The following is a 24,203-nucleotide window of genomic DNA, read 5'->3' as shown; positions in this document are numbered from 1 at the left end:
GCTACTAAACAACTCAGTATCTGGGAGAGTGAACGATAACACTGCGATGGAGCGATATCAGCAGCGCAAACTTAATGCCTCTGGTCTGACTTCGGTCGTTCCTGCGTTGGTTTCTGCTGACGCTGCTACCGAAGTTCCTTTCGGCGTTGTTGCTGTTGACGATGGTGATGGTGCGCTGATGCTACAGCCTCTTTCCTTGCGATTGCTGCCATTGCTGGCGTTTCAACCAGAGCGGCTGTGCGCTGCCATTGCCATTACCAGTTGGATATGCGGGCGCCCGTTGTTGTTATTGCTGTGATGATGGTGGGGGCGGCCAAAAGCGACTTGCCTTTCACGTTTCCGACTTGATGATGGGGAAGGGCGGCGCGGGAGCGGCGCGGTTACAGCAGCTGCGAATGCAGTGGCTGCCGCTACTGCTGTTGCTTCGACGACCGCGATGATGCCGGCGCCAGTGAAAACGCAGCAACCAAGACCTAACAGCAGGCAAGGAAGGAAGCAAGCCGTTGCGCGTTATGCGCGGCTGGTAGCGACTGCATCCATAGCATGGTTACATTCCTTAGGCAAAAATTGGCTTGAATTTTCGTCTTTGAAGTTGTACCTCACTTGGATCCAGTGGGGTTCGTTGCTCCACCCCACCTTACGGCCACCCCGGTAGTCGCTGTAGCCATCGTTGCAGTTCACGCTCTGGTGCATGAAAGCTCTAATGCGCGCCAGGCTGTGCAATAGAGCTGGTAGTGATGCCGTTCGAGGGCGAGCTGTGGCAACAACCAAGGCAAGCGTTTAGTCACTTGGCTAACGTGTTGGCTGACTCCGCTGTAATTTACCGACCGGCAGGCTGCCTTTTTGCCACCGAAACAGCGACTGAAGCTTAAATCTTACTGCCAAAGTTTTTTTTACTAACTTGGAAAACTGAACAACAAGCTTATGCTACGTTTGTTATCGGCCTGACGAGCATCTCAGTAAAATGGATAAACTATCGGGCGAGTGCGTTTGAGCTTAGAGGTACACAAGCGGGCGGGCGACGTCTTTGGAACGCGGACAGGACCTATATTGAAACGCCATCCTGCCGCAATTCTAATGACCAATGCAGCGATACGAAACTGATACGGAGGCTACTACAGCCACCTACAATACTATGCCGAGATTTTCTAATATATGGTGTTTCCCCGCTCTGCGCCTTAACTCGTACGGTAGTACATGACCTACAAGACTTGTCCGTTGTACTTTTCCGGTCGAACTAGGTGCTGCTGTTCAGCTAGAAGAACTTCAGTGTTCGTAAACTTACATGGTGTAGTTATTAAATGCCATCGAAGTTGTCCCTCTCGGTCTAAAAACTAGCAACCAAAGCTGGTGAGTGAGCTGAGCCGCTGATCGCGAAGATCAGCACATTACGCGCTACTTATATGGCTGTTACAACTAAAGAGCTCTCCAATGCTGCACGCCCGTCGAATGAAGCGATGATCTGGTGAGGCATAAACTGAGCAGCGGGGGAAATGAGAAAAATTGCCTATATAGCATAGACGAAGTTGCCTGTAAAATAGACGGACAAGTGGAAAATTCATCATCAAAATATCACAGCCATTTCAGTGACAAGCGGTAACATAACAGGTGAAGGGTAGCTTAGACCAGCGTTATAAAATTCAAACGCCGCAGGTTTGAAGGAGTAGAAGCTCATTCAATAGGTACTGCTGTAAGTCTTTATCTAGATCTGGTGCACAATTAAGTGGAACAATTGTACGATGACGAAAGTGATTGCAAATGAAACCGCAAAAATAGTCTAGCGTTTAAAAGCGACGAAAGCCAAGCTGAAGGGTCCTGAAGAAAGTTTAGCGTCCATCCCAACGGAGCGTATTCTACGGTGATAAGTGATGGGTAATCTTAGATGCCCTGTAAAGGATATGACTGCGAGATTAACGGATTGCAAACAGTGTGAAGGTGGTTCTAGGAGTGCATGAGCTACGTATAAAGGCCATATGCACATATACGCGTGTGTCGTATAGTACCTGCCCTGTAGAAGACCGTCAGTGAGAAATTTTCCCCGTATTCGTGAGTAAAAGCAAGTGCGCAGGTGAGTGAGAGTGATTTAAGGATGGCCGCCAATGGACTGAACAGGAGTTTCGTTCGAGCTGCTGGAACACCATGAAAGGATAGCATTGTGCGAACAGCATGTACGGTCGAAAAAAACAAGGTTAGTAAGGAATAAGGTGCGATGATATATATCAGGAGAGGAACCTCGTATATTGTAGCTTTCAGGCTGTATTCAACTCTACTCTCACTATTTGATCTCCAAAAACTAAGTAGTAGTATCCTCTTTGCATTCGCCAAGTACATTCGAGTGTTATAATTGTGAGCGTGTTAGTCGAGGTTCTGTTTTGCTGGCAACAAGCGGTTGTGCGTCCGGTTTACCAGAGTAGAAGCTAACCATATTAGCACAGAAGCCCCATCTGTAACCGGCAGTGGGGAGAACTGGTAGTAGTTGCACGAGAAGTTACATGAGAAGCTGATAATAGTACTTGGAATAAGGTTTTGTCATTTGAGTTCTGCATCAACTAGAGGATTTTCCAGGACGAAGGTAAAACAAAGCAGTCGAAAAGCACTACGGTATTCAGCATCGAAAAGAAAAAGAAAGCCCCGTAAAAAGGGCATTTTGTTAAATAAAATAAGATTACTTCAGGTGTAGTCGGTGAGTGCCGACTGCATTCGTTTTGCTTATCATTACAGTAACAGGTGCGTCCAGTGATTTGCGATCGTCACTTCTATGAGATGCTCTACAACTTAAGCAAGTTAACGTATAAAATTTGTTCCATTACAAAGGTCTTTTTCGTTATTCCTATATCAGTTTGAAGCAGTAAGTACTAAAACCGAATATAGCTTAGACAATACTGGAACCAGTTAGGTCTTTACCAACCGACGTCTTCAGGCATACAAACATAATAGCCCCCCCTAGACGACGAAACATCTTTTTTGTTCAAGAATGGCGGGCTATTAGTTCGAAGTTAAGCAGAACTAGAGACGTATCGCATTGGGTCTATTCGTTAGTTTGAATGAGCAAAAATGATTTCATTTGTAGATCTTCTCGATAATGACTAGAACAGCGGTACTATTCTTCAGTAATTAATTGATTTATTGGTCAGTAAGAATTTATACGATTGTGTCGTAACGGATTGTTAAATTGATTATGGAGAGATTCAAGGAAAACTCGCTGCCCCGTCAAGATCCTGTTAGGTAATCTGGTAGATGCCCTCAGATTGACTGTGACCTTTTACTAGCGACAAAAATAAAAACAAACGTGAAACTGATCCATCATGAATTTGATGCGCTTGAAGAAGTCGTTTCAAAAAGCGTCGGTACACCTAAACGATTGTTGAGTAATTTAAACAGCATCGAACCATGTCTTGTATTGCAACGTGGGGGTATCGCTGTATATGATGGCAATGAGTAGTCCATGTGCATGTACAGTTTTCAGTCATCAAATATGTGCAATGCTTTCTTGTTATTTTTTTTTTACTGCTCATTCTATTTGATTGAATCAGAAATTTCGTGGGAACGTAAGTGAAGCTAAACCTAGTGCCATTGTTTGGCTGCGAAGCGTAGTGTGCATAGGCACAGTGCCTACAACCCCACTTGCTAGTTGTAATTTGCGAAGAGAAAAATGGATGATGATAGCCCTAACAAACCAGCGAATAGTGATCTGAATATATAAAAACAAACGATGACTTTGTTTCATGTGATCTATGCAATGTAAGCTCGGCTGACGAATCTCACATCATCAAAACAGTTCTGGTCTGCATAATGCATTTGCCCTCACCTTCAAGAAAAAAAACGCGGTTATCTATAAAGCATGCATCTTTCATTCGATGCAAAATGCTTGAGACAGGTCTGAGAAAATTTAAAAATTGCAAAAAAAAATCGATAACGAATTAATGCGGGAAGGGCTAACTTACGAAGTTATGGGGACAACCAGTAAAGATCGCTTTTTTTTTTATGGGTCCCTACTAGGTTGTAGGCAATCTCAGTTTAGTAAGATTTTTTTCTTGGTAGATCTCAAATCGATGCAAAAGCATGGCTCCAAGCTCCAACAAACAGGCAGACAAGAACGAGGACTCGTAGGCATTTTAGGAAACTAGCATTCATAAGGCCGAATTTATAAAAAAAAAAATTCTCTGTAATGAATTGTAATGAGTTTAATCTGACACGCTTTCCCCTGCATCCGCATGGTGTTGACAAGGTGACACAACTCGTTAGGAGCTGATCGACGCTTAACCATAAGGTTGATTAGCTGAACGGGAGTATTTATTTCTTTCGTTTGTAAATATCATCCGTATGTAGATAGGAGCATATATTCCAAAACAAACCGAAAATTGTACAATGAATTTCTTAAGGGGTATCGAACTCTCAATCTCTGAAAGTATCATCGACCCTTGAGTCACATTTGGTGTTTCCTGAACTAAATTTATATGCGTAATTTTTCTTCTTTTTTTTACATTCGAACACACGCTACTGTTTCAAAAAATATTGATTAGATTGAATTTCTCAAATAGAAAATCCTTCAAATAACTCAAACTGTGCCTAGTATCTCATAAGGTTGCTTACTTATTTTATCAAACGCGCTATAGATATAGTTGAATCTACATGAACTGGGAAATATATGTCATATTATAAAAGAAGAGGTATAACTGGCAACTTTATTTCGCTTTAAGGGTGCTCTTTAGTTTTGAAGCTGCTAAATTAGGCCCAATGCATAGTTTGGTGTATAACGTCTAGTACGATAGAAATAAGTAGTCATATCTAAAACGAAATATAGCAATAGGGCATAGCCAGGATTTCTGAATTTTTTTTTTTTTTTTTACTGAAAAAGAGTCAACTTAAAGCGCTCGAAATTATTTTTTTACCAATTTACTCGACTTGGTTAGTCGAGCCGTATATTATAAATAAACATAAATCATTAGGTAATTCATGTTCAATGCGCCCAATACCATTAGAAGCTCATACATGAAGATTGGAGGCTTTTTATGTAATAATGTAACCTCTACCGAACTTTTATTCACCCTGATTAAGTGAGTATTCAGCTTCTAGTTGAGTTATTGAGTGATTTCTGGATAATTGATATTACATATTCTGATTTTTATATAAATTTACGCACGCAGAAACGCAGAGTTCTCTTCATAGCTTAGGTGACGTTGGTCTAAAGCATTTCTTCGAGAATTTTTAATTTAGTACTTTTTGGCGCGGTGAATTGTTAGAGGGCGTTGATTAATGTTCTTCGATAGCAACAGCTCTATCAATCTCCGGCATTAAAAGTAAATAGATCTCATCACATCTCGACAATTTCACATTAGTCTACATCTGTTGTTTGAATGAATGAATGAACTTTTTTTTTATGACGATAGTAACACAATAGTCGTAGCTGAATGAATCTGATTACAGACGTCCCGACGGAAGAAGACGCGCAAAGGTTGCTGTGCAAATACTGTTTATTGCAATAAGGGTTTGAGCTTACCATTATCATATCGAAACGCTGGTTAAATAACACGATTGTATTTAGCATTATCTCATTATTAGAACGTTTCGTGTCGTCATAACTGTGCTGTAGTAGTATGTTTGTCTAGTTATCAGGGGGGTACAAATGAGGCTTAGATTCGTAGACACATTTTAAAGTAATGGCAGTCGTTTACAGTGCGTGGCCTCCTCATATTGCTCCCATACCAGGGCAGGCCCTTGAAGCCATCCTAATCAGGCCAGCAGCACCAGCTTGCTGTGAACAGCTAGAAGGCATCTTTGGAAAAATGAAACCTATGACAATTAAAAACTAACTCTACGAACTGTAACAATGGATTCTGCCAATTTTATAATAAAACTTTCATGTTTTTTTTTAATTCTGAAAGATGTGTATTTTGTTATTGTTAATTAAATAAATTTAATATAGAAAACAGATGATACTAGACTAATCCACAGGCTTTGAACCGTGTCTTTTCCTCGTAATTAAATTAACTAATCTGATTTCTTTAGAGCAAACGCAGCTTGATGTATGATGATAGCCCGGATCCGTATCAACAGACATCTCATCACGGTCATCCTACTCGACCTATTTCGTCTCATTGCAGTTTGTTTCTAACATAAACAAATTGTATTATAGCTAATCTAATAACACACTGCAGACATCCGATCACAGTAATTTTATTTCAGTAATTAAACTAAAAAAAATTCTGTAAATTGAATAGCATATTTCAGTAACCCGATTGTTCTGTTGCAGTTATCGTATTGTTTAGTTGCAGTGATTCATTAGATCTAGCCTGACCCATAGTTCCGTTATAATTACCAAGTTCCAGTAATTGGTTACCCTGCAACGCTGATATCCTTACCATGGTGTTACAATAATATATTTTTTTCGTTAAAATCCTTAAGTGAGGCCTTTACATGGTTGCAAGATGCCCATTTACCTCAACTGTTCCATTGCTGTTAACCTGTTACCACATGGAGCCAAATAGTAGTCCGCTTGTGTATGCCAAAAGTTAACAACTTGTTTTCAACGTGGCGCCAGTGTCTTTGAAGCCTTGAATAACTTAGACCAATTTTCAGGAGTAGACCTGCCGTTAGAACTCCACCGTCCTGCTACCTCGTTAATAACAGCGCGCTTTCCTTGAAATGTATTTATGATTGCATTACTACGTTTTGGTCTTTACCATTGAGCTTGTTCTGCTCACCTATTACGGAAGGGGCAATTCTGCTTTCCCGATTCGGTGAACATGTTACCTCCGTCCAGCTTAAGCTATGCTATGGTACCTTGCTGCAACCATGTCGTTGACTCCTTAATAGAAATGTCCTAGTAGTTTTCCTCACCTTCAATATAGGTTACACTGTCCTTCCGTTATGGTTAACTCACAATATGGTCTTTGGTAGCAAAAAGAAAAAACCGTTCTCAACGTCTAAAAGTTATAATAAACTTAAATATTACACTTTATCATGCCTGTAACAAAACCGTATTCTATTACTAAAACTCTATCTCCCAACAAAAACAACAAAGCATATAGATTTTGTTTGGTTGTAGTCGGTTGGTTCGCCAACTGGGCTTGTAGGGCCCACACCCTCTGCTAATCCCCTATTCACAGGTCAGATTTTTTCGACCAGTCGGCTGTGTGCTGCGTATTTTTCGAGAACTTTAGAGTAATTAAACTTTGGTCGTATACAGTGGCGCAATACGAAGGTAAAATACTAAGGAGGGAGCATAACGTTCTGTGCTAAGGAAAAAATATTTGCAAGAGTCAATGTCATCTAAACTAAACTATTGTGTGACCATTCTATAAGGCTGAAAGAAGCAAACAGACTTTCACAAATTTCTAATGGTGGTTGAAAAAATTGTTAAAAAACTTCAACCTGCCTAAATTAGCAGGCCTATGCCCTGTGGAAAACTACCCTCTAAGGAAATATTCAATCAATAATTGAAACTTTACTTGCAACTCAGTCCCAGCAAGGGAACTCTACCAGCCCTGAAAAAACTAGCTCTAATAGACTACTCGATGTAGACGATTTAATGCGGAACCCAATACATACACAGAGATACAGACGGACAAGCACTTAGTTTAGTATGCTAGGATAAACAGATTATTGAAAGTTGCTCTCGGTTTGACGTGGATCGTTTTTTATATCTATTTTACTTATATTTATAATTTTTATCTACGAGACCTCAAAATGATAGATATCAGATCAGAGAGATCCGGGCTATCGGTCAGCGGGGCCGCAGAGTACCTTCAGTTAAAGTACGTAAAGTCCGCTACTTCAACTTTCTTTATCGATACATCAATACATAAATTGTACCACGCAAGTTGTGTGAATAAACAGAATTATTATTAGAGAGAGATTCAGGTACATTCTATCGTTATTGTGATATCTAAATGTGATATCATGACAAGGGTACATAGGCATCTCGCATTGCTGCTAATAATTAGTCTTTTTAACGTTATTGATCTATTGTCATCAGCTTATGGAAGTAGTACTCAGGTAGCAGCGGTTTAACAACCTCTCACAAACGAAAGATCATATTTTGTTGAACGCAGGATCTCGAGGTATGGCCTACTTGCGAGGCTCGCCAAGTTACGTATGGAGCACAGGGTGCATTTTGGGACGCGGTGCCACGGCGACTGTGTATCAGGGGGTCAACAAGGTAAGTAAGCTACGATGTTATAATTATTATATATGATCGGACTGTGTTTGGCATTATGAAATCGGTCAAAAATGCATTCATTTTGCCGCCACTTACTGACATTTTTAATTCATGTGTAAAAAGGGATTAACCTTTCCACAATTCTATAATATTTATGTGTAAAATACACACATTGTGACTCAACACGGCCGGAACACCGTAGTGCAATGCATCCGCTTGCATCTACAATTAATTCTCTCGCCCCGTTAAGCCCAAACGTTTCTTTTAAATGCTGCCTGTTCGCCTCAAGCTCCACCCTTCGCACAGCGAATCATAGACGAAATCACAGGCCCAGTACTTATTTTATTATGAATTATGAAAAATGACTATTTGTGGAGTAAATTTTTCAATAACATGAATTAGCAACTTAATAAATGTCCAGAATGTCCAATAATGGTCCAGAAAACCGCAGTTTCGAGGCCTCTGCCGTTGCAACTTTAGATTTATGAGCAGCCTTGATAATATTCAACTTCCACAGGAAACTGCATTGAGTACCCATTTCGAAGGCTAAAAGAGTTCCTCTTCTCTTCAAAATTTGAAAAGGCACGATCTAAAATTTTATCCACGTACATATAAATCGGTAGCAACGTGCATATGTACAACTCATTAAAATCATTTATTTCTCATTTAATTCCGATGTTTACAGCACGCTTTCTGTATAATTGATTTTGGCTGCAGTCCAAGTGGTGAGAGGACCTAAGACAATATCAAGTAAATGTTTTGCTGGTAATGATTTGACGGTTCCAGTTTTTCGGCCAAATCTATCGCCCTGCGATGGCGGCTGGGTAACTGCGCTTTGCCAAAATTTATAGGAGGAGCTGTGGAGCAATGGACCTTAATGGGTCCTTGTCTGACAGGGTGTTGGCTGTCGTATCGGTTGTAGGTAAACTTTTTTTAAATGGTATTCTCCTAATGACGACCGCGGCCTTCTGTGACGACGAAATTGAGTCGTTCACCGAATAGGATATGTGCTCGGTAGATCACTATGGTTTTGATATAAGGAGAAGCATGTCTCGAATCGCATTATGCGCTATCCCGCGTTCGTTAAAATAATTCTACGGTACAAAATAATCACGTCCCGCCAGGATCGTCGCAAGTATACGTCTGGGAGAGTTTGTACCCTAGAAAAGTCTTGTTTATTGAAAAAAACATATGAACTTGATACAACTGGATACCGATGCTGATATTCAATACTAAACAAGCAACCTCTAAAACTGGCTCTAACGTGGGAAAAAAGGGCCACATAGTAACACAGCATGAGATCAAATTGAATTTTCGACTGGTAGAGAGAGGAGAGAGAAAGCTTGTTGGGAAAAATAACAGACACCATTCTCAAAATTAGGATGCACGTATTATTGGTCCACGTTCCGGATGACCAGATCAGCATGCATTGTAGTCTCGCATATAATATGTTAGTTAGATACACGTTAAGAAATACGTAAAAAGATTTAGAAAACAAAGTATCTACTTGTTCGATACAAGTTGTTCAAAATAATCAGGCGAACTAAATGGATAACGATTATTGTTTCCAACAATAAGAAAAAAAATTATTACAATATTTACGTGCACCGTAGTGCTTAGCACGCGGGCAAGCAGAAATCCTACAAAGCCATTATTGATGTGATAAGACTGCGTTTTCTAGTATTCTATATTATGGCTGTGGCGCAAATCAGTTACGTACAATTTAGATATTAAGCTCTTATTGAGACTGTGAATTATCATACCCATAGTGCCCATGCCAAATCTGAGTTATTATATTGTGTGCTTTGTTCAGAAAACGGGCGACCTGGTAGCTGTGAAGACGTTTAACAAAATTTCTCTTGATCGGCCGCTAAACGTACAGATGAGAGAGTTCGACGTGCTCAAAAAGGTCAACCATGAAAATATCGTGAAATTGATTGCCATAGAAGAGGACCTCGAAAGTGCGTCCAAGGTAAATTATACAACAGAAGTCTTCATTTTTATTATATTTTGAATGCACAAACACGCTAACGAACACCTCTAGTATGGGTTTGTAACGTTATTTAATACTAACGGCAAGCATGTTCAAAGATCAACAACTACTACTTTAAAGTGCCACTATTGACTAGATCGCATTATATGCCTCGTAATGCTCTTTTATAAAATCCACAGTACCACTAAAAAACATGAAACGTTACGTGAAATTATCTTTCTACGGAAAGGGCTATAAGTCTTTTATAGCCCCAGGTCGAAAATGTCAACCCTTTTTGCATACCAGTATTTATTACTAAGGGAGAAATGTTGGACTAGCTGCTAAAAAAAGCTGGTTGTATGGTCCCAGATAAGTCCAGTCAGCATTTCCAAAATTTTTCACAAACCTTTCTTTTATACTCAATAGAAGTCTTCATTACTCGTATCTATATTTTTTGCAACCTGGACGTTGTAGAAATCTGGGGCACGAGAGTTTGCGAAGCCTCGAAAGGCAATTTTGATATCACTTTAAGATTTGAAGGGTGACGTCATTAATTACATCATCTTAAGCATCATGGAAATCTGTGGGGACGATATCTGGCGAATCAGGTGGATGACAGGAAACTGGCGACCCCTACACTTTTACCGCCGTGACTCTTGGGGGTGCGAGGTCGAGCATTGATGTGCAATAGGAATGGTTTACTGCTCTTCACTAATCTTGGCTGCTTAATGTAAGTTTTTCAACATCTACTCTAATTGTTGACAGTTGTTTGCTTGAGTCGTAATCGACAAACCTGGATGGACTAGGACTACTGAAGCGATAGTGGATAATACCTGCATTAGACCACCAAAGAGGCACCATAAACCTTTGGAGCTGTACGTTTGCTTTAGGGTGATATCTTGTCCGTTCAGTTACGTTCACACAGTGATGTTACCGTCTGGAATTAGGGTAAAAGACTCGTAACCTAGGCCATTGTTCGATGCGTGAAGGGGTGACTGTTGTAACGCAACAGCAAACGCAGGCAAGCGTTTCTACGTCCTTTCCTTAATCCTCGCCGGAATTCCTTGCCGGTATTTTTCGAACCAGCGGCTTACGGTGTTTCTAGCGGTAGAATTCTCAGAGTTTAAGCGGCAAGTTGCCTCCACTACTGTACTTCTAGGATGGGATTGCTTTGGACTTTTAGGATGGGTTTGCGAAAACTATTTCAATTTTTTTATTTTTTATAGCTTACCACCACTCGCGACTAAAAGTCCGAGTGACGATATCCGAGTAATCAATCTCAGCTTTCAAAAAGTACTAGCGGATCTGGAACACGATTAAAGGTATTGCGGGATGGCACACCGGTACAAAATAACGTCATTTTTCAAAAGTGAAATGAACGTTTATTACACTATATAATCTAATAGTAAGATAGACCCCTAATATTGTTCCGGACTTGTTCTCACAGAAAGAGCGGCTGAGAAGTGAGAAAAACGCTCTCTTCTGGAAATGAATTATTTCTGTTTTATTTTCAAAAAACGTTAACGAACGACGCTCGAACAATTATAATACAAATCCCTTTATATTCATTTAGGTTTCTGAATATTTTGATTAGTCAAACTGATAATTACAGTTAAACCTGATTTTGTTGTTAGATCCTGGTAATGGAGCTTTGCACCGGCGGCTCATTGTTTTCTATTCTCGACGACCCTCTAAATTCGTACGGACTCGAAGAAGAGGAATTTCTACTTGTGCTTAAAGACCTCACAGCTGGCATGAAACACCTCAGAGATAACAGGTACGATATCCCCATTTTTTAGCATTATGCTGATTCTTACGTAAAACAACACTTTGCTTTACGTTCAATACTCGGTTCGCCTTCAATTTTACCGGCAACTCAGCTTGCATTTGTTTCCTACAAAAAAGACTGATTTAAACACGCTCTTTCTTCTGTGCGAGGAGATACCACAACTTACAACAACCTGTCATGTGACCTTATGATCGATAAACAGCGTCATCCACCGTGATCTGAAACCGGGTAACATTATGAAGTACGTAGCTGAAGACGGCCGTTCAATCTACAAGTTAACCGATTTCGGCGCCGCCCGGGAGCTTGAGGAAGATCAACAATTCATGTCTCTCTATGGTACAGAAGAATATTTGGTAGGCATCCAACACCAATTTGCATAAATGCATATACTAATACACGGAAGCAACTTCTCCATCAGAAGCAATCAAATAAAACTCAAACTGTCGATTTTCATGAATAAACTTTGATAATAATCCACTAGAAAGTTTTGTTATTGAAAAAAAAAATACGAGAAAATGCTGGATGGAGATAATGTGTTTTGTTCTCTATACGGGTTGCTTTTCGTTTGCCTTTTCTGTTTCTCTAGCATCCAGCCATGTACGAACGCGCTGTCCTTCGCAAACACGGAGATCAGCGCTTCAGCTCAAATGTCGATCTCTGGAGTATTGGGGTCACCCTTTATCATGTAGCCACAGGAAATCTCCCGTTCCGTCCATACGGTGGTCGGAGAAATCGCGAAGTAAGACTCTTCATATTGCTCAGTGTAACGTGCGCGAGGCTTTTTGGAAAGCTTTCTCAGTAGTGTTTTCGGACTATCATACCTACAAGTTGATTTGTAGCTCTTACCGTCTCTAGTGCATAATCAACCACCCTCCTTCAACTTTTTTCTAAAATGATACGGTTTAATATTAGTTCATTGTTTTACTTGTCTTAGGTGATGCACTATATCACTACGAAAAAGGATTCAGGCGTAATCTCCGGAGTACAAAGGGATCACACGACTTCATCCATTGAATGGTCTCGTGACCTTCCCAAAAGCTGTCTGCTAAGTACTGGCCTGCAGAAGCTTCTTGTCCCAATTCTCGCGGGTTTGATGGAGTGCGATAGCGCTAAAATGTGGTCGTTTGATAAGTTTTTCAATGAAACCACCAAAATCCTTTCGGCCAAGCGTGTGCACGTATTTTACGTGAACGAGTGTCGAGAGTTCGTACTCTATCTTCATAATAATAGTCTACATAAGCCAGCAAAGCTGGCGTCGGATATCACCGAACACGTCTTCAAGCAATCGGGCGTTCTAGGCAAAAACCAGCTGGTATTTTTTGAAAATTTACTTTTCGACCAATACATCGCTGGCGCTAGTAGTGGAAGTAGTTCAGGAGCGGCTAGCGTTCCGGAAACGAATATTTCCCATCCCGTGTTCCTTTTCAATCGAGAGCTTTGCGATGTCAGTGTTTTGGCGTCGCTGTCAAGTCAAGAGCTGGAAAATGGCTTCAAGTATCCAGATTTCAATCAGGCGGTTGTCCTGGATGAGGATGCAGCCACGGCGAAAATCTGGTGCAGTGTTAGTCACGCAATTAAACGGCAAGTGGAGCGCTTGTCTCGAGCGCATGCCCACCTCTCTGTGGCGCCCCTACAACTAGCGCAACACCTCGAAACATTGATAGGCCAGCTACGGCGGCACGTGCTTACTGCACAGCTTCACAGTTGTGCCCTGGAGCGTCAGCTGGCATTGATCTCAAGAAGTGAAAGGCATATTGCCGATCTGAGACCGCTCGTGCCGACTCCGTGCGCTGAGCTTGACAAAATTCATGCGCTCATACAACAAAGACAGCAGAATGTCGTCGCTGGTAGGTAGAATCGATATGATGACAACTTCCAGCGTATTCAGATTTACACGACTTTGTAACTGTAAATTACTGTCTAAACCATCCGAAAAGGGGTAACTTTAAGAACGCAAGTTGGAACGATTAACGCTAAAGGAATAAAAACTACGTTTACATGAAAAATGTCCCGAACAATTAGAAAGCGAAGCTAAGTACATTTACTGTATCACTTAAAACTTCGAAATTATTTGAAAATAACTTTATACATAAATTGTCCTTCACTTATAGTGAAATCAACGTAACTTGACCTGGCATGAAGAAAGCTTTACAGAGTTCAAAACATTTAAACGTAATACCACTACGCATCTGCCGCTCATCCCGTATGTACACGATTTCATTTATTTATAGATATCCAGAAGGTAACAGTCGCTTTTCACCAAAAGTTATTTCCAGTACTTTTTAAAAAAGCTGTACATTGTGTTATAATATTTAGGTTAACAGGTTGTATGTCATATCGTGTTGCAAAAATGCTACCCGCAGTTTCAGAAAGTCTGAAACGGGCTGATCAAGAGACGTCAGCATTAGAAACAAAAGTAGTCGGCGGTCAGCCTTTGTATCGAATTTGGAAAGTCCGAAAAGCGGAATGTGGATCTGTTATAGGCTATGACGAAACGGCTGCAACCTATGTCAATAAGGTAACAACTGCCTTGTATTGCCTTTCACTTTTTATAAATAAAAATGTGTCCTAGGAAAAATGTTGCAAGGACGAATCAAATAGAATTCACCTAGGTTCTCTAATCGGTCCTAACTAAAGAAGAAATTTGTCTAATGGGATGTTGAAAAAGTTTCTCCTAAGGTTAAACTGATTTTGCTTGTTAATAAAGCCTTGTTATTTTTTCACGAATACCGATCGCAGATCCGCGAGAATTGGCAAGCCCTAGCAAGAGACAAAATGGCCAAGACACTGTCCTACCACGACGAGCAATTCCACGTACTTGAAAAGTATGGTACCTTTGAATTTCCTCGTTTATAATTCAAGTCTGCATTTATTCAATTAAGTTTATTGAATTGAAACACTAATATCAAATGGCTCCATGATAATACATAGTTTTTCCCCCTTGATCGTCATTACCCTTACTCACAATTTAATCATCACTTGATTATGTCGTAAAAGACACAAGATGCAACAGACAAGTGTGAGGCTAATGTCCCTCCTTCAGGACCGAAGCTTAACTACGACGACGCGTTTGGCCCAGGCTTTTCATACCTGGTACCGAGAAGCCCTACCCTATCTTCGACAAGCGACACAGCTCGGTCTAGTAGTGGAATCGTTTGGGAACGCCTCCCAGTGGCACGCACAAGCTGCTAAGGTTAATAACCAGCTAGCATATCTCTACACGAATCGTTCATAAATCAAAAAAGCAAATACTCAATAGTTTCTTACAAAGTGATTATTAAAGGTGCATAGAGAATTAGCAACTTAAGTAAAGCTATGTCAGAACTATCCAGGTAATGCCAATTTCCATACCTTTTTTTAAATTATTGTTATATAATTGCACGAGCGCTAAGTAATACAAAATGCTAATATGCGTCAGTATTTACTCATTGTGAATTTTCAGACCGAGGATGAGTTTGATCAGTTGGTATCACAGTTCGTCAACGTGCTCAAGGCTCGTTTTCCTGACGAAGCTTTGTCTAATGGCTCCCCCCCGAACGGCACAATGATCACCGCCGATGGATATTGTAGCAGGTCACGCGTATCGCGTACATTGCTTATCGAGTGAGCTGAAGTCTATATTACCACTAATGCGCTTGCCAACCCGCCTACATGTTTATAAGACATGAATAACCTCTGTGACGTTTCTCATCTGAAGGCAACTTGTGTCGTCACTGACTGATTCCTCCATACGTACATACATACGGAGATTTACTAACGAAAATCGAACACTAACGTAGTTTGCCTAATCACTACAGGCTTCAAGAATTGAAACGACAACAGCACGAGATACTGCAGATTGTAGAAGACTCTCAAGAAATTATGTGCAGAGTTATGAATATCCCGCCGAGTACAAGCAACGCTTCGGCTGAGAGCTAAACGGTTTAACCACCGAAAATGACGTTCGAACCAGGTCCTCGTGGTTTGTTACGGCCGCTGGCTTATTGAGAACCCCAACGCTCAATACGATTTGCCTGGCCAGTATATTGAACGACCATGAAAAGGCGCCACCATTTTCGAGTTTATTTGAGAACCAAACACTTGCTTTGGGACTCTGCTCCGAACCTCGAAGATTCTGGTACTAATATGGGCAGACATTATAAAGTCTGCCCATATTACTGCCAGAATCTTAGAAGAAAAAGCGAGAAAAATAGTTAAGGCGCACGCTTGTTTGTGATTCATAATAGGTGTGGTAAAGAAACGTTACGTTAAGAACTTTTAATGAACAACTAATGATTTCTGTAACTACTTGTTGTACATATAACTAGAATTATTGTGATTTTCTGCTATAACTGGCAAATAAGTCGCAAATAAAACACCTATAGGAAAACGTACGGTTTCACAAATAATAGTTTTTACCGTTGCCTCTAATGTTATTCGCAGATGTATATCACTAAGATGATTAATTAGTTACTCCGTTTTCCGCAGCCAATATAGCTAGGCTGTACGCAATACGCTGATGGATTTAAGGTCATTAGGTAAGTAACGATAAGGCTAGCGACAAGTGTAATCTCTCCAAACCTCACGAGCTTCGCACAATACCATTCCGGACTGCCGATGCGGCTGCTGATGTAAAAGTCAATCGTAACTTATTTGAAAACGCTGATGTATCTGGAGCTGCCACATCGATGGTGCATTTTCATGTAAATTCACCCAAGGCAGTAACACAGCGATAATTATAAATGCTGCCTGAAAGCGCAGAAAACATAATAACTATTGCACCATTCCGATCGGAGGACATGGACTGTCTATGGTGCAGTTAATTTGATCGGGTACTTTGAGCTTAGCGAACTGTGGTACAGCATTGAATTGAATCACTCAACGATAGATATAAAGCCGGCGGTTAATTTTAAACCGTTAATAGTTGTACCTAATCATAAGTTATTCGTAATCAAATTATCATAAATATCAATTGTTATGCAGAAAAGGAATTGACGGGAATATTATCGATTTGAGTTGAAGTTACACCTTGCATTTGTTTTCGTCATATTTTAAGCAATTAAAATGAAAAATTCTATAAATAAGTGAGAAAAATAAAGAAAATATATTGTGTTAAATTGCGTTTACTATTTGAAACGTTGCATATTCTGATTGTCGTGACAACAGCTTCAATGACAACATATGTTAAATTACGGCGAATGAAGTGGACTGCTATATACTTGTAAACGTATAGATGAAATCCGAGTTCATATATCTAATAAATCCAAGCTTGAAAAGATACCTACGTAAACTGTATAGCCTTAGCGTTAATACGGCCAGAAAAATCCACATTCGAAGTTCCACTACTAACTTCCTTATGATCACTCACGTTTCGTTTCTGCTCATTCGTTTAACGCTTAGGTTAAATGTCCAGCCTCACAGATAAATTTCACGAGTGAGTCAAACCGATCACATTAATTTCTCAAAAAACAGTCCATGTATGCGTAGATTTGTCATGGCAAAACAGTATGCAGCGCAGGGCAAAGGTTTCTGAGAATTTAAGTCTTCATTTTACATCTGTGCAATGTATAACCATATATGTAAGACATTTGCCCTAACCTCTATTCTAGATATCTAAGTATACACGCAAAATATCGACCTATTCTTACTCAGGCCCGTAGGGTTACCATCATCCTTTTTTTTGTCCACAATCCGTTTTCACACATTTTTCATCGTTTCCAATTGCCAGCCAAATACAATATCATATTTGGCTCCTTGGCAAAAAGTGAAAATATCTTTCGTTTTTCCTAAAAGTCTATTTTTGTGTTCTTTATGTAGAGTTTAAAAGGGAAGTCATTTTTACAGTTGTACATTTTACAAATTCTCAGCCATTGCTGGAAAGAATAATTTTTCCCAGATTATTTTAAAGTCAGTGAGGGAATATTTTGTAACATGCGCTTTGCGAAATTAAGATTAAATTATTAATTAAATAATAAAAGCGTTAGATCCTTTGTGTGTGTGTATATATATATATATATATGTTCAACTTACTCAAGAGTGTAATATAATTGGCTCATATGAATGCAGATTATAGCACATCTACACGCATGTAACATATAATTTTAACTCCCTTTTAAAAAGGCCTTTTAAAAAAAACTGGTCAGGCGTTTCGAAATTAAAAAAAAGTCTTTTCCATAGACAATGCAGAAGTATTATAAGAAACAACTGGATAGCTATTTTACTACTCTATGCCTATTGACTTCCCTCTAACATTGAGTAGCTTTTTATCTTGCCAGACATTAATGGTGTAGAATATAACGTGTAATCATATTAATACGATCTCAAGATTTGTCATAGCCCGATACAGAGATGTGCTTATGCTTGTACATATGCTTGCATGTATATAAAGTTCCATAACTACGTATATATAAAGCAAATTAAGTGGTAAACAAATTTTCCTACAAGTTGAAACTTGGCGCGCTACGTTTCCTTTATGAAACCGCTTTGTTCGGGCTGATTTTATACTAACGCAGTTCTGAGCGTAAATCTCAAAACATTTATTTCGTGGTTACTACTTTTTTTATCGCTACAGTCAGCTTATATATTCAATACATGCGGAATGTCACATTTCCAGCCGGCCTACTTACTGTAGTCGAATCCATCGGTCCATTTTCCAATCACTTGCCTACGCTAAGCGTCGAATCCGAATGAATGTGTGGTTTCGCGCCAGCATTTCGAAGCACCGCCTGTTTACGCCTTTGGCTTGCTCTAGTATGTCATGTCATCGTTGCAGCAGGCGTTGCAGTAGTTGATACGAAAACACTCATTTTGGGAGCGCGTTTACCGGGATCGAACGTGCCCGTCAGCCGCATTTCGTAGCATTTGTAGCTGTCATTGCGTCGCGTATCGGGTGTGTGAATCGGTGCGCAAACCATCCTACGTTATCTATCACCACCAGTTCAATTCGATCGTTTATCTTTCGCTCGTCGCTTGTTGGCTGTGATTGGCCGGCCATTTTTGTGCCTCACGGTTCATACGAGACCTACCATCATCTCGGACATCTCGAGAGAGAGAGAAAGAGAGAGAGAGAGAGGGAAAAACTTCACTGAGTGACTTGTATTAACGCATAATACTTAGTCGTATCGTATTCGATGTATGCGATCTGCGGGAAAAAGGTTTTTGTGCGCTAAGGCATAGCGAGCTCCGTTTGAACAGGGGCACGATTCGAATTGTTTTCAGTTTCTCTGCAAACGTAACTTCCAGTTGTGGCCCTGATCGATTTTCGGACGTTGTGCTCGCCAGCGACAACAAACTGTGTATGTGTGTGTGTGTGCATTGCGCAGTGTTATTCTCAGCCCAACTAACCCAAATCCGTTCGTCGGCTAATTTGTAGCACGCTTATATTGTGCAGTTGTTTGGTATCTGGTGGCTAGCTAACTAGCTTACCGAACTAGTACTAAGATAAGTGACTCGCACAGATAATAATCCGCACTATCTGTGGTATTACTGTGGCTTTCTGATTGCTCTAACTGCGTTTGCCATTACGGTTACGATGGACGCAACAAAGACGGAGAGCCTCCAGAAGGCGTTCTCAGAATCGGCAGACGCAGTGGCTACGGAAACGCCCCAGCCGGAGACCACTGAATCCGCCGAATCTGGCGATACGTCCAATGAGATCGTGATGTGCGAGTCGTGCTACAATTCAGCCATTGAGTTAGAGGCTAAGAACGATGAGGCCGCTGAATGCGACGTGTGTGAGCTGCGAAGTCAGCTGGCCGAGTGCCAGAAACAGGTTGCTGAGAAAACTGCTCGGATCGCCGAGCTCGAGGGCCAGATCGAAGGCGGTGTACAGGTAGTCGCCCGTATTGAGGAAGCACCGGCACCCGATCCACGCCCACACTTCATGGCTATCTCCGACGGCATGTTCGCGAAACTACGCAAGTCTCCGTACAACATGTTCCATCAAATTGGTCGGGCTCCGCGTTCGTTCTGGCGTACGAAAGCTACCGATGGTGTCGACGGCATGGCAAAACACCTGCTCATCGGCTTGGACCATAATAGCGTCACTGGACGTGGCTTCCACACGCTCTGGTTCGGCGGTCTAACCGACACCACGAAAGAGGATTATGAGCGAGGTGCATACATAACGAAGGTGCAGGGATTGTTAGAGAAAATCCACATCCACGACAAGTGCCTATCGGTGAGCTGGGCGACGCTACCAGAAACGGCATTCAACGCCGAAGCCCGCGAGATCAATGAGCGTATGGCGGACTGGGCAGCGAAAACTCCTTGGCTCCGTCTGCTCGATCTACGTTATATCTCACGCCGCGAGGGTACCATGGAGACTAATGAGGCCATGTGGACGCCAAAAGGTGGTCAGCTTGTTGGCGAATCGCTTAAGAAGTTTCTTTGCGAGAAGCTTGAACTGACCGGCGATGAACTCAAGTCGATGGAGGCATCGGCCAAAGAGATGCAAGTCGCACGCGACCAAAAGGCCAAAAAGCAGTCGCAGATTGATGAGCAGCGATTGCGCAAACAGCAGAAGCTGGCCAAGGCAGCCCTACTAAAGGCTGGACATCCGGTGCCGGGTTCGGGCTCGCAGCCGCGCGGTGGCCGCAGAAGAGGTGGCTCCGGAAGGGGTAAGGGCGGCCAGGGGTCGAAGAAATTTGGCGGCGGTGGCACGAACGGCCATAATAAGTTCTCGAACGGGGGTTCTGGCACCAGCGGTCATAATAAATTCTCGAACGGTGGCTCAAACGGCGGAGCCGGAGGACGTAGTGGCGTCCAAAGCGGAGGAGGAGGAGGCGGCGGCGGCGGCGGCGGCGGCGGTGGTGGTGGTGGTGGTGGTAAGCAGCATCAGCATAATAATCGCGGCGCGCCGGCATCGTACAACAGCAACAACAAGGCAGCTTTTCCAAGATCCCGAGGCGCGGTGGCTGCGGCAGCCGAGTTCGCTGGTCCCAATTCGCGGCTACCAGCATCGAGCAACCGGGTCAATCCCGACTATCTTGATGAGCCTCGAGGTAAGCGAGCTCGTTACGTAGAGCCGGACTATGCCAGTCGCGCTTATGATCGTGCTGCCTACGTGGCCTCGAGTCGCTTTGAGTCACGCGGGCCAGCAACTGTCAATGCGTACGAAGAGTTGGGACTGTACAGTCGCCGGGACGACTCCTATCGCAGGTCGCCTGCGGGGCCGCGCGACTATTCTACTGACATGGGCTCGTCGCTAGCATCTGCCGAAGTATCTGCCGGTATGTACAACAGGGTATACGGTAACAACGGCGACAGCGCGTACCCCGACGATCTTCGTCGACAACAGGAATGGCAAAGTTACGAACGAGTCGCCAGACGCTAGTTAGACAACTCTGCGTTTGAGGCGACCGCGAGCGGGTTACAAACTTACGCCGCCCGTGCGGCTGCAAATGCGCCTCACTAAACCGAACTATCCGTGAAGTCTCCCCAACGAATTTCAGCGTTTGAGCTGCGCATCAACTATCATCACCATTATTATATTAATTGTGACTTTAAGGGTACTCTCATGATATTGCTGTTCAAGTGGTGTCCAGTTTATGGACAAATGCGAATGTTGTGGTTACAGACCACAGACTGAAGTTACAAGGACATCCTCGAGTTGGACGTGTCCACTCGCAGCGGTAGCATAGGTTGGTGTAATTGTGCAAATCGTATTAGCACTTGAGCAAATGAACTGATCTAATGCAGTAAAACACGCGTGTAGACGCCTCTACACTTGAGAACAACCGGATAGTCAGATGAGTTGACTCGGTTTTTGCCAAAGAAAGGAGTCAAATAGAAAGTACCCCCAGGCTTACAGCTATAGCTGTCGGTCCAAAATACCATACGACAATGGCCTAATTGCAGTTCCACAAAGAAACAGTTCAGCGAACATGTCAGCTCGCAGCTGGTCTCATGCTGAACGATGTCATGTGACTATCAACAACTCAGCCGTAAGGAAGGTGATGGTTGGACTATATTCATATATTTTTTCAATATTACTGTTCATTTAACAAGTTTTATTATGTAAGAGCACAGTATGAAATACACATAAATAGGCATTATAGATGCTAAAATAGTATTTTGCTGCTAATCTTCATTCCATCTTTCCAGGCCCGCATAGACGTAGCGCTGTCTATAACATTGGCCGTTTAGCATTCCAGATAACTAACAGGGAATTGACATTTTATATTTTTCGCTTAAAATTAGGAACTTGCAACGAAGCCGAACGAATGATTATTATACATGGTATCGCTTGCAGCCTCCATCAAGTCGACAGATGGAAAATCGGTAGCAATTCTGTGAAGATCTGTAAACTGGTCTGCTCGTTAACTACTTGCATTGCTCTTTGCTTTACGAGAGTTCCTGGTATAAACGTTCTTTATAAAGGTGATGAAACTACTGAAGTTAAAACTTTACGCGAGGGTGGCACAACGCACAGTTTGACGCAACAGAGGTGTAATTCATTGAATTTCTGTAATTGTGAAATTTGTTAGTTGCTCTTTCTCTTATAAATATACATATATATACCTTTCTGACGGGGCAAAGTGGGTCAGTGTTGAGAATAGAATGCACGTCATTTTCAACATGTCGGTCAATTCAGCCCTATGTATTATATACGAACAGATCAGAACAGACTACTGTTATACTTTTACAACACGTGGGGCTTTCCGCCATATCCGGTGCTATTTCAAAAGAATGACAATAATAACACAACTAAGAACTATGATGACGACGCGGGCAAGGATGGTGATGATATAGCCAACAAAGGGGCATAAAAGAAAATTATATACATATTGATCAGTGAACTGCAATCGAACAACAATTGAATAAACGCATTTCAAGTGTACTATGCGAGAAAATAATCAAGCACAATGGGTGCACACTCTCCTGTATTATGAGGGTGTAGTCAGAGTTAGCAAGCGCGATTGGGTTAAGAAACAAGGTAAAATTAGGCCGTCGTCTGCACAAATGTTGCAAAGGCTAAGAATGATGCAATCATTGATATATGTTCAAGTCTAGCATCTTGTACCGTTAGTCCTGTCCACTTAAAGGTAGTGAGTGCGCGTAGTCGCTGAAGACGGTCACAGATGTGGAATGTGGCCATAATGACCACGATAAACGAGACGCAGAGAACCGCATAGTAGGTGTAGAAACAGATGTTCTTCGTACACGAACATACAGTTATTTGTGAAGTAATATAAATATCAACTAATAAAAGAGATCAAGCTGAGGCATGTAATACTTCACATGGGTGTCTGTGCGTCTTTATTATTGTTATTATTACTCTAGCTGAAGACGAACGCTTATATCTGGCATGCGGTTTGAATAGCCTTTATACTGGAATACTGTGAACGTGATATACAACAATAAATAGTTACATTGATAGCGTCTTCTACCCCTAAAAAAGTCTAAAACATTTCACGCTGTCGACGACAACTAGATTACGATATAATACCTGGTACTCTTTATGGAAATTGTACGTTAAATATCGATACGAACAATTTTGGCCGTGGTACTATTCGGGCCATATTTAGTAGCGACGCGTTATGGGTATGATCAGGTTGTGCTGCTCAAGACGATAGGAAACCAATTGCAATAGAAGCTAGAGGACCTCCAACGTTGCCTGCTCCACTGTTTTAAATTTGAGGTTCAGGTCGTTGACGCTAAGCATTGCTGTCAAGGTAAGCCTTAACGTGCCAAAGTTGCAGCTTCAGCAATTACGTGCCGCATTTCGTGCCAATACGTTTTTGTTAGAATCTATAAGAAGTGTATTCGACTGAAATGGATAAGAACTATCTGTACCAGTGATTGTGAAGCGATGAAGTGCACAATGAAGATTACGCACGGAGCACCATACGACACCTCCAGCGGGTACAATTAGCTGTCGACTGTCAATAGTTTTCAGCCTCGATCGGGCCAAATAAATTTCGATACTTCTCTCTCTACACTCTACTTACAAATTGTTTCTTTTGAATAGCGATTACGGTTTTCTGTATTAGTAAACTTTGAAGTTGACAGCTGAGGATCGTTTCATGGTTAATCCATGTATTGTACCTGGTTGCCTGAACTCTTGACAGATTGTACCTGTAATTATAGTGGCTAGTATATGTTATGGGTATCGTTGTATCGTATGGATATCGTACAAATCAAAATGAACAGTAGTTATTGTATGCTTGTAAACACTTGCAGGACTAAGCGAGCACTACGAAATGTATAGTATGCGCCATCTAATTGGCCTAAAGCAATTAATAGGTTTATATTCTTTCAACAGAAATACAATGAAATTTATTGATTCAATTCGTTGTTAT

The 24,203-nt window shown here is 41.5% G+C and overlaps 2 protein-coding genes across 4 annotated transcripts; both read left to right on the top strand.

Moving 5' to 3' along the window:
• The first annotated feature begins 490 nt into the window (after nucleotides 1-490).
• Nucleotides 491-17,018, top strand: LOC111272552 (serine/threonine-protein kinase TBK1). Of its 3 annotated transcripts, XM_022854069.2 has the most exons (12): nucleotides 504-2,188; nucleotides 8,055-8,161; nucleotides 9,975-10,133; nucleotides 11,768-11,910; nucleotides 12,125-12,275; nucleotides 12,509-12,661; nucleotides 12,857-13,769; nucleotides 14,286-14,440; nucleotides 14,662-14,747; nucleotides 14,920-15,115; nucleotides 15,365-15,525; nucleotides 15,720-17,018. In XM_022854069.2, exons 1-12 carry the CDS (start codon nucleotides 2,167-2,169, stop codon nucleotides 15,838-15,840), a joined length of 2,367 nt encoding a protein of 788 aa, XP_022709804.1. In that variant the 5' UTR covers nucleotides 504-2,166; the 3' UTR covers nucleotides 15,841-17,018. The 3 variants fall into 3 exon arrangements, with proteins under 3 accessions (XP_022709807.1, XP_022709804.1, XP_022709806.1); XM_022854072.2 differs by lacking the exons at nucleotides 15,365-15,525; nucleotides 15,720-17,018 and having other exon boundaries at nucleotides 491-2,188; nucleotides 14,966-15,063; XM_022854071.2 differs by lacking the exons at nucleotides 504-2,188; nucleotides 8,055-8,161; nucleotides 9,975-10,133 and adding an exon at nucleotides 10,658-10,863.
• Nucleotides 17,019-18,497: 1,479 nt separating this feature from the next.
• On the top strand, nucleotides 18,498-23,147 carry LOC147751843 (uncharacterized). The gene has a single exon (XM_086973337.1). It carries the CDS (start codon nucleotides 19,433-19,435, stop codon nucleotides 21,233-21,235), a length of 1,803 nt encoding a protein of 600 aa, XP_086829463.1. The 5' UTR covers nucleotides 18,498-19,432; the 3' UTR covers nucleotides 21,236-23,147.
• The last annotated feature ends 1,056 nt before the right edge of the window (nucleotides 23,148-24,203 follow it).

This window comes from Varroa jacobsoni, unplaced genomic scaffold, assembly GCF_002532875.2.
Source record: "Varroa jacobsoni isolate VJ856 unplaced genomic scaffold, vjacob_1.0 contig02573, whole genome shotgun sequence".
In the NCBI taxonomy this organism is placed as follows: Eukaryota; Metazoa; Arthropoda; class Arachnida; order Mesostigmata; family Varroidae; genus Varroa; species Varroa jacobsoni.
The sequence above is the reverse complement of the archived record's forward strand: the minus strand, read 5'-3'. Positions and strand labels throughout refer to the sequence as shown.

Bases quoted from the DNA above. Each gene is read 5' to 3' on its own strand.
- LOC111272552 (XM_022854069.2), top strand. From the start codon at position 2,167: ATGTACGGTCGAAAAAAACAAG. The intron at 12,276-12,508 runs GTAGGCATCCAA...CTGTTTCTCTAG, and splicing joins ATGGTACAGAAGAATATTTG to CATCCAGCCATGTACGAACG. The intron at 13,770-14,285 runs GTAGGTAGAATC...TGCTACCCGCAG, and splicing joins ACAGCAGAATGTCGTCGCTG to TTTCAGAAAGTCTGAAACGG.
- LOC147751843 (XM_086973337.1), top strand. From the start codon at position 19,433: ATGGACGCAACAAAGACGGAGAGCCTCCAGAAGGCGTTCTCAGAATCG.